A 10,659-nucleotide genomic window follows, 5' to 3' on the forward strand; every position below is an offset into this window, starting at 1 on the left:
CTTGTTGGCCTCTTTGAAAGGTATCTCTCTGAAAGCTGATTTTCTTAATGAATCGTCTCTTCATCAAGTAAAGCTGTCGGCCAAGTGTATGGCCCTGACTACTGCTGCCTGCCAGCCTTTGTGGCTAAAACCCTGGATGGCGGTTTTGTTTGGCCAGGAATTGGACATCATGGAAGGACTGACAGACAGCGACGTAGAGGCCAGTCTCCCCAAAGACCTCCACAGTCACGGACGGGGTCAGTTTCAAGAACACTCCAGATTCCAAAGAGGGAATCCTAAGCAATGGTTTTCTAGAGATGACAAGAAAGTCTGAAAACCTGAATTCTGGCTATCATCTTTAGTCTCCTCCAAGAGATGGCATTCCAGTGGGTGGCCGTTTGTCCAATTTTTTTCTATAATTCTAGGGAAAAAACATCTTAGATCCCTGGGTCCTAGAGAAAAGTCAGGCCATCTTGTCCTGCATTAAAAGATGCCTTAATCAGCTCCATACACATAAATATAAGAAAGCTACAGGAATCACAATATGGCAACACAAACATTCTTTCTAATTTGAAAAGTTTTCAATTTTTTAAACGGTATCAAACCATTACAAATGCTATATCCATTTGGTATCGCCGTGTTCGTACTGACTCGCACAATGCAGGTAATATATCATTTTTACCACATAGTGAATCACATAAAAGTTATACCCATAAGAAATTGTGGAGTAAATGCGTTTTTTTTTTCATCATTACATCTCATTCTGATTTTTTTTTTCCAGCTTCTTAGTACATTGCACAAGATATTGATATGGCGCCATTACAAAGTAGAATTTATTTTGCAAAAACTAAGCCATCATGTGACTGTGAACTGAAAAAAAAATGTCTCTTGGAATGGGGGAGGAAAAAATGGAAATGCAAAAACAAAATTTGGCTGTGGCATGAAGGGGTTAAGACAGGTATACTACTCTGCCCTATAGTGTTAGGAATGTGCGCCATACTAATGAAGTACCTGGGCGATGCACCTACAGCACTAATACTGTTATGGCACAGTACATTGGACACTCTTCACACCTATTCTCTGGAGGCTGCAGAAATCCACGTGCTTGCTGTAGTAAAATCCCTATTTGTATGTGCAAACCTGTTATAGTCACAGAAATCCTGCAATAAATCTGCTGAGTGTGAATGGACCTTAATAACTCATCCCTGGAATCGTTCAGCAATGACCGACTAGCTCTGGGATCTGCTGTCGCAGCAGTCGGACAGTTGTGAGCACTTGGAGCTTCAGACCTCAGCTACTGTACATGCCGCCTGCTGTACCAAGCGCAGGTTCTGGTGCTCTAGGACCCATTCACATCTTGCCACCACTGTGGCGACTTCAGGATTGGGAAAGTGAGAGCACAAGAACTCAATAGACCAACCCGGCAATGGCCGAAACACGATGCCCAGGAGTCCCAGGACCCACACCGGGCACTGAGGCCAACAGCGGCAGCTTGCGGACTGGAGTGTGACTACTGCGAATGTGTCTACACACTAGAGGGCGCTCCCGTCCCAGGAACCGTTGGAGCAACCGGAAGTGGGCGTGCTACGTTGCTGAGTTTTTTCCACTCGGATCCTGCTGTTGTTATGGTTACCAACAAACTTGGTTTACCGGAGAAAAGATGGAGGACGTGCTGGAGCTGGGGGAGGCCCGGAGATCCACGGTAACAGTCCGACGGCTTACTGACTGTCGTCACTACATCACACCCCAACCCCTCACTGCCCCCACTTTACTGCAGGCAACCCAATCTTTGCCCCCCTACTAACAGCGGTCACCCGATGACCCCTACTCCCTATTAACTGCTATCACCACATCACAGCCCTAACTGCCCCCACTAACTACAGCAACCCCATCACACCAACGTCTTACTGCCCAACTAACTACAGTCACCCCATGACACACAATCCCCCACTGCCTCCTACTAACTACACACCACCCTCTTACTGCCCCCACTAACTGCAGTCACCCCATCACACCACCCTCTTACTGCCCCCACTAACTGCAGTCACTCCATCACACCACCCTCTTATTGCCCCCACTAACTGCAGTCACCCCATCACACCACCCTCTTACTGCCCCCACTAACTGCAGTCACCCCATCACACCACCCTCTTACTGCCCCCACTAACTGCAGTCACCCCATCACACCAGCCTCTCACTGCCCCCACTAACTGCAGTCACCCCATCACACCACCCTCTTACTGCCCCCACTAACTGCAGCCACCCCATCACACCACCCTCTTACTGCCCCCACTAACTGCAGTCACCCCATCACACCACCCTCTTACTGCCCCCACTAACTGCAGTCACCCCATCACACCACCCTCTTACTGCCCCCACTAACTGCAGCCACCCCATCACACCAGCCTCTTACTGCCCCCACTAACTGCAGCCACCCCATCACACCACCCTCTTACTGCCCCCACTAACTGCAGCCACCCCATCACACCACCCTCTTACCGCCCCCACTAACTGCAGTCACCCCATGACACCACCCTCTTACTGCCCCCACTAACTGCAGTCACTCCATCACACCAGCCTCTTACTGCCCCCACTAACTGCAGTCACTCCATCACACCAGCCTCTTATTGCCCCCACTAACTGCAGCCACCCCATCACACCACCCTCTTACTGCCCCCACTAACTGCAGTCACTCCATCACACCAGCCTCTTACCGCCCCCACTAACTGCAGTCACCCCATCACACCAGCCTCTTATTGCCCCCACTAACTACAGCAACCCTATCACACCAACGTCTTACTGCCCAACTAACTACAGTCACCCCATGACACACAATCCCCCACTGCCTCCTACTAACTACACACCACCCTCTTACTGCCCCCACTAACTGCAGTCACCCCATCACACCAGCCTCTTATTGCCCCCACTAACTGCAGTCACCCCATCACACCAGCCTCTTATTGCCCCCACTAACTGCAGTCACCCCATCACACCACCCTCTTATTACCCCCACTAACTGCAGTCACCCCATCACACCACCCTCTTATTGCCCTCACTAACTGCAGTCACCCCATCACACCACCCTCTTACTGCCCCCACTAACTGCAGTCACCCCATCACACCACCCTCTTATTACCCCCACTAACTGCAGTCACCCCATCACACCACCCTCTTATTGCCCCCACTAACTGCAGTCACCCCATCACACCAGCCTCTTACTGCCCCCACTAACTGCAGTCACCCCATCACACCAGCCTCTTATTGCCCCCACTAACTGCAGTCACCCCATCACACCACCCTCTTACTGCCCCCACTAACTGCAGTCACCCCATCACACCACCCTCTTATTACCCCCACTAACTGCAGTCACCCCATCACACCACCCTCTTATTGCCCCCACTAACTGCAGTCACCCCATCACACCAGCCTCTTACTGCCCCCACTAACTGCAGTCACCCCATCACACCAGCCTCTTATTGCCCCCACTAACTGCAGTCACCCCATCACACCACCCTCTTACCGCCCCCACTAACTGCAGTCACCCCATCACACCAGCCTCTTACTGCCCCCACTAACTGCAGTCACCCCATCACACCAGCCTCTTATTGCCCCCACTAACTGCAGTCACCCCATCACACCACCCTCTTACCGCCCCCACTAACTGCAGTCACCCCATCACACCACCCTCTTACTGCCCCCACTAACTGCAGTCACCCCATCACACCACCCTCTTACTGCCCCCACTAACTGCAGTCACCCCATCACACCACCCTCTTACTGCCCCCACTAACTGCAGTCACCCCATCACACCACCCTCTTACTGCCCCCACTAACTGCAGTCACCCCATCACACCACCCTCTTACTGCCCCCACTAACTGCAGTCACCCCATCACACCACCCTCTTACTGCCCCCACTAACTGCAGTCACCCCATCACACCACCCTCTTACTGCCCCCACTAACTGCAGTCACCCCATCACACCAGCCTCTCACTATTGCATTTCTCACTGCTCCCACCAAATGCTACCACACCACACTCAATAATCTCACTGTCCCCCACTATTTGTCCTCAATAGATCACACACCCCCACACACACACTGACCTCCACCACTAACTGCTGTTACCGCATCATAACCCTACCCTTCACTGCTCCCTACTAACTGCTGTCAACAACCCAAACCCTCGCTCCTTACCCCCTTACTAACACATCACACTCAGTTGTCTTTTGTCCACGCTAAATGCTGTCACCACATTACCCTCGCTGCGTCCCACTAAGTGCTGTCTGATCACACCCCAGCCACACACTGACCCATTGTAAATGTTGTTACATCATCACATATCAATCACTAACTTCCAGTATGTCACCTGACCTCTCTGTCACCAGGGAATAAAGATGGGACGTCGTGCCCGGGCATCTCAGGACATTCAACAGGAAGACAGTGACATTCCACGGGGTACGTCATCCAGAGAGGTGAGCACCACGGCCTCCATAGGCGCACTGAAAGACACATTGTATAATACTAATGACTAAAATGAACATTCAGAGTAGGGGAACACTAGTTTGGGGGTGTATTCAGACTGTTACTGCAGATTATTTGTGCACATATTATTCATTGTTAATTAGGAAAAGGTGAAACCAGTAACAATTGCATCCTGTAGATTAAACAAAAAAAGAACAAAATTGCTGATCACTCTCATTAAGAAGAAAGAGTAGGATCTCACTGTCTACATATAGTGGTGCTCAGCTGAATCCACAGTCCACAAATGTCACAGAATAAAGAATCAAAGACTGCGCTCACCATCCGTAAAAAGGCTTCTTTTATTTAGCAATTAGTTCCAACATGGTCACAAAGTAGGTTGTGGGGAAAATAAGCAGGTAACGTCCGTTTCGATTGCAGTTGCGCTTCCTTAAGGCCTCCTAGATTGTGTCTTATTTTTCATATAATTGTCTAAACCAAAATGGTATGTCTAATTCTGCTTTTCATATTTGTCATTCTCTTGTTTCAGGGTCCCCCAAAACCACTGCGGCAGGGGGGATGGGCTGATGAGTCATCTGGGACATCAAAGTGAGTGGCTGCCTTGCCCATGGTCTGCTCCGATGTACATGTATGGCTCGGTTCACACTAGCATTTGTGCTATGTTCGGGGATTCCATTCCCCTCTCCGCATTTTTTGCCCTTTTGGGGCAGAAACCAGGTGGACCCCATTATAGTCTATGGGGTCCGCGGGCATCCTAAGGTAACTGCTTTTTTATGTGGATTACATCTCCGTTCGAGGGGTCCACAAGCGAACTTCCCTAAATGCTCTCCGCCGCGAAACCGTTTTTTTTTTAATCCGGACACAAAGTCGGACATGCAGTACTCTGTGTCCGGATTAAAAAATCCGGTTTCGCGGCGGAGAGCATAAAACGCTCACCGCCGCTCACGGCCGGACCCGGTCTGTGCTTTCCGTCTTCTGGCATGCAGAAGACAGAAAGCACAGAATGGAGAGTAGAACGCAGGTGTGAACCTAGCGTAATAAATCATAAGTCACTGCCATCTACTAATCCAAGTCACATGTCACTGGTGTGCACTGATCCCAGTCATGTCTACCTGGCTTGCACTGATCCCAATCTAAATTTTGTGTGCATTGTTTGTCTCTCATGTTTCATGTGTTATGGTTAAGTTTTGATCATCGTGCTTATTCTTCTGTTCTGCAGATCTGGGAAGCGCACCACGGACGATGTGGAAGAGTGAGTGTACATTGTTACATGTCCATACTTCATAGATATGTTATGTAGTGGTGTATGTTCTCCCACAGTTATTGTTTGTTACACTGGAACCACGTTGTCAAAACACAATAATAAAAGGATTTTATATTCCTTTACAAAGTAATTAACATAGGTCTTGTGTAATTTATAAGGCAATTTGGTAGAGAATATTCTAGCCATCCCAGGCCTTTCTCATAGTTGCTAGAACAAATACAGGTATATACGAGAAAGTGCATCCTCGAGGAAAATCAGTAATGATGAAAACGGGATATTTCCATTTCCAAGATCATATTTAAACTTGTAGCCTAACAGTGTTAGATGATAGCCAATCCATAGAAGTCTATGGGCAGCGCTGCAGCTAATGGACTCTCTGTCAGCTCTTTAAAGTGCATTTTGATGCTGAGCCCCATTAAGGGCTGAAAAATTACTTTATCAGGTAAGTGTAATATTAGTGTACATTTCAGTCTTTGAGCACTGCTAACCTGAGCTGTCCATCTCAATGACTAAGCCCACCTACCAACTTTTTATTGAAACTGTGTAGTGGTGGATAGAGACGACAGCTAAAACACTTAGGAAAAAACCCTTTAAACCACAAACCTCTTGTGATTGCATGTCATCTCTATGTCTGCAGCAGTCGCCTGAGGCAGCGGAGTCTGGATGATTCTGATGAAGCAGGAGGTGAGTGGGTGCATGAAAATGGTGGTGGGTGTCAGAGGAATGGTGAATAAAGAATCAGAGTGGTGGGGGTGGTGAATGCAGATATAACTCCCAGTGTGTAGCACAAGGCTGGGACGTAGGAGATTCACCTGCATACTCTGATGTCTGTCTTAAGGGGGTCAGATGCCACTGTGTTTCTGACAGTTAGTGGATTCTATCTAATCCTTCCAGATATTCCTGTGATCCCAGATCTGGAAGATGTACAGGAAGAGGATTTGGCACTTCAGGTAGCGTCACCCCCCAGGTGAGTAACTCTGACGTTACCTTCCTCTTTTCTCACATAGTAGCCATTAACTCATATGCATTTATTTTGCTTTGCAGCGTTCAGGTGAACCGAGTAATGACATACAGAGACCTGGATAATGACCTGATGAGACATGCAGCCTTCCAGACCCTGGTGAGACGTGATTGATAATGCCCTCTGCTGACCCCTTTTGTGAAGTGCTCTCTTGAGGTGCCAGTCAGTTCTTCACAAGCAATTACCCTTAGTTGTGCAAGATTATAAGGTGTTGAGATGGTTCTGTGCCCTCTCCTAGCATTCTAATGGGCTGAAAAGAGAGTAGTCCCTAGCACAAGAGATTTGCTACACGTTTATGGGCACTAAGGTTAAATTATTAGGGTGGTTATATTATCCAGCATAGCATTATTAGGGATTAAAGGGATTCTATCATTAGAATTCCTTTTTGAACTAAGAACATGTCAGAATAGCCTTAAGAGGCTATTCTTCTTCTACCTTTATTATTCTGATCTCGCGATGCCATTCCTGAGAAATCTCTTATTTCTTCCTTATGTAAATGAGTTTTCAGAAAGTACAGGTGGTGTTCCTCATTGCTCAAAAAGTATAGGGGGTGTTCCCTGTGCTCTCTGAAGACTCTTCAGCGGTGCCTCCATCTTCTTCTCCTGATTGCCTCTTTTTCAGCCGAAAGAGCTGACTGCCCATTTGTTGGCGATTTTCCTGTGGTCTCTTACATGGGCGTCCGTTTGGCTACAGGAAAATGGCCAACAGACGTTTGCAGTTGGCTCTTTTGGCTAAAAATGCGGCTGATGATGTGGCGAAGAGGCGGTCGGAAGAAGAAGATGGAGGCGTTGCTGGTAAGCTTTCGGACAGCACAGGGGACGCCTTTTTTATATTTCCATGCATGGAGATGCGTAGGTTGTCTTTCTTTGCAGGCCCAATTGTACTTTTTAATGATACCATTTTGGAGAATGTCTATTGTTTTGGTCACTTTTTATTAAAATTTTTGAATAAAAATTAATTTGATTGCAAGTTCCACTGTATTGAGAGTTACGCAGTGTTACTATTGAGTTTGGCCAGACACCAGCCCCAATAGTAATATTCCTATGACAAGCCTTGGGGGGTGGTCCTTGCTTGCATTAGTGCTGGTCTCCTCTGTAGACTACAGTGGAGTCCTAGTAGCTATGGTAGTCACATACATAGTTACATAGTTGATGAGGTTGGATAAACACATTAGTCCATCAAGTCCAACTTATAACCCTACAATCCCTACAGTGTTGATCCAGGAGAAGGCAAAAATACCCCATGGGGCTCATGCCAATTACCCTATTTCAGAGGAAAAAATGCCTTCCCGACTCCAAATCTGGCAGTCAGTATAAAAACCCTGGATCAAATAAAAACCCTGGTCACACTGCAGCAGAGCAGCCATCATTTTAAAGACCCGACATCCGCCGTACTATTACAGCAGATGTCGGGAAGGGGTTATTGTATTGGTGGCTTCCCATTATAGTAAGGGGCACATGACATTCCTTCTGTAATAATTAGAACTCTTCTGCTTTCCCAGGATGGAGACATTGACCTGAAACTTCTAACCAAAGTCTTGTCTCCAGAGGTGGACGTTCGAGAGGTGAGTGCCCTAAGGGGAGTTGGGACAGTTTGATAGGTGATGGACATAGTGGGGTAATCTGGTTCTTCTCTGCAGGATGATGTGCGGTGGGATTGGGACTTGCTGTACACTGAAGTCTCTTCAGAATTGCTCACAGAATGGGACTTAGGAAAGTCTGAGAGAGAGGATGGCCTGCTCATCTGAGTCCACTCTGTCTACATCTAATAAATGGTTTGCCTCAGACACTTAGCATCTAACATCATTCTCTGTACAGCACACAGCCATAAGTGAGTGCCATGAAGCCCCGAGACATTGCTGTAGTACATGGAGTTTTCTACCAAGACAGCAGGCAGCGTGCAGACTGGGGGCAATCTTCTACTCCTTTAGCACACAAAGATGCTCTGCCAGGCACCATATATTAAAAAAGTCATACACTACAAAAGTGCCAGGGCTATATCATCTGAAGCAGTAGTGGCGTATCTATCTGAAAATGTTATTTTTGTGAGCATGGTCATGAAACTAAATGGTGTGGTTATGGAAATGTAGACTGTGGTTACATAGTTTGTGCCACTGTGTGTTTCTGCCAGCCCTCCGCATTATCAAAAAGGCATATACTTGAGGTAAGTCTTCCATGTATGCTGCAAATAATCTTTCAACTGAATATTAAATAAATATTCCAAACGAAAAGGACTTATTAATGTTGTATGTTATGTTATTGATGTTCGAACCTTGGTTCACTTGGTGCACTTCTGCATATTTGCAACCATGGTTGCGCATAGTGTGCAGCATGTGAGGGAGATAGTGAAGCCCAATATGGATGAGTAAATATTGAAGAAACTACATGTTTTGGAAGCCATCTGATGTGAAGAAATGTTACTTAAGATTCATGGCGCTATACCATTTTTTGTATTATCTATTGTATTGGTAACAAGATTTTTTATTGTATTTTTTTAAAATCTGTGCTGACAGTTCTTTCCACCATCTCATAATACTATAAAGCTACAAATATAATCTTGTGCATTACATAATATGAACCAAAAGCTATACTGTCTTCCCCAAAAAATTTTATTGCTCAATTTTCTACATCTCATTGAGATTTTATTATCTTAGAATTGTCATATCAAGCTGAACATTTTCAAGTTACCATAAAATCCTAGTTATGTGTCTTGTTTATTTCCTTTTATTTTAAGAAACTGTTGCATGTTACTGTATGTCATTTGTTACCTCTTTTTGTATGTGACTTTTTTTTATCATATTAAACACTGTCTAATAAGTTCTGTCCTGTGTTCTAGAACAAATTTGCATGCTAAACCTGGTACACATGAGGTTACCTGATCGGATAATAGTTTGGGGAACATGGTTGTATTTATGTAACATAAAACAGGATTATGTCGGGTTCGGCGGCATTTACAATGGCCTCCTGCGTGTGAGCTCTTTGAAAACAAACCTTAGGGTCCACACACGGAGTAACGTGCCGCGTGACCTGGCGCCGTAAAAGCTCCCATTGATTTCAATGGGAGCCTGGATCGTATACGCCACGTTATTTGATTCATACGGCAAAAAAAAAAACATCAGGGAGAGTACTGGGAGGGTGAACAGGTTAATATACCAGATGTGGACTCAGAGAAGGGTCTGGAGGACATCACGTGTCAGGCCCATAGTAGAAGGACCTGATATTCAATGTGAGGTCAGATGTAGATGCAAAGACACTGGTAATACTAACGCCAGTGGTGGGGGACCATGGTTAGAACTCATAGTCCACCATTTAAGCCCTGGAGGGGGTCCAGAACCCAGGAGCCTCTGATACTCTGCAAACGTTGAAATTCCAGCCAGTAAAACCAAGTTTTGTTAAAGGCCTCACCTTCCCATATGCATAATCTCATTGACCTTCAAAATCCAGAGGAAGAGGAGGAGGTTCCACTCCCAAATTTGAAGAATGGAAGCTCGTGCCGCGAGGATCAGGAAATGGAGTAGTGAGCGCTTATAGGTTCGCACAGGAGACTCGCAGTGGTGAAGCAAAAACAGAGCAGGGCCCAGTTGATGAGACGTCTCACTAATTTGCAAAATGATCCATTTGACACCATCCCAAAACGGGGTGTTTTCAAAGGTTTTATTCTGCATATATGCATATCAAACACAAATAGTCAAACCATCACAATACAGGAGACAAAACTATTGCATAAATTATTTGCTGTAGTTGCCTGATGTGACCGTACTGTATGTCCTGGAGGCAACTAAATACCATGAGACAATGCTTGTACCCAGGAAAGGCAATTGCTAAAAGTGAAGTCCAGTTCTGTTAAATGTCCAGCAAGTGACGATGCACCCCCCAGGATGGATAACAAACTGGAGTGCAAGCATTAATTCCATCTG

The 10,659-nt window shown here is 46.3% G+C and overlaps 1 protein-coding gene across 2 annotated transcripts; it reads left to right on the top strand.

Annotated features, from left to right (window-relative positions):
- Positions 1–1,561: 1,561 nt before the first annotated feature.
- On the top strand, positions 1,562–9,437 carry IFT43 (intraflagellar transport 43). 2 transcript variants are annotated; one of them, XM_075280661.1, is made up of 9 exons: positions 1,562–1,681; positions 4,365–4,451; positions 4,988–5,046; positions 5,678–5,710; positions 6,363–6,406; positions 6,617–6,689; positions 6,767–6,842; positions 8,245–8,307; positions 8,383–9,437. In XM_075280661.1, exons 1-9 carry the CDS (start codon positions 1,640–1,642, stop codon positions 8,488–8,490), a joined length of 585 nt encoding a protein of 194 aa, XP_075136762.1. In that variant the 5' UTR covers positions 1,562–1,639; the 3' UTR covers positions 8,491–9,437. The 2 variants fall into 2 exon arrangements, with proteins under 2 accessions (XP_075136762.1, XP_075136761.1); XM_075280660.1 differs by having other exon boundaries at positions 6,360–6,406; positions 8,383–9,434.
- The last annotated feature ends 1,222 nt before the right edge of the window (positions 9,438–10,659 follow it).

The sequence above is a fragment of the Leptodactylus fuscus genome, chromosome 7 (genome assembly GCF_031893055.1).
Source record: "Leptodactylus fuscus isolate aLepFus1 chromosome 7, aLepFus1.hap2, whole genome shotgun sequence".
In the NCBI taxonomy this organism is placed as follows: domain Eukaryota; kingdom Metazoa; phylum Chordata; class Amphibia; order Anura; family Leptodactylidae; genus Leptodactylus; species Leptodactylus fuscus.

What these genes read in the sequence shown, in the direction of transcription:
- IFT43 (XM_075280660.1), top strand. Translation starts at nt 1,640, where the DNA reads ATGGAGGACGTGCTGGAGCTGGGGGAGGCCCGGAGATCCACG. An exon ending in GGGGTACGTCATCCAGAGAG is followed by an intron (nt 4,452 to 4,987) that starts GTGAGCACCACG and finishes CTCTTGTTTCAG; the next exon opens with GGTCCCCCAAAACCACTGCG. An exon ending in CAGGTAGCGTCACCCCCCAG is followed by an intron (nt 6,690 to 6,766) that starts GTGAGTAACTCT and finishes TTTGCTTTGCAG; the next exon opens with CGTTCAGGTGAACCGAGTAA.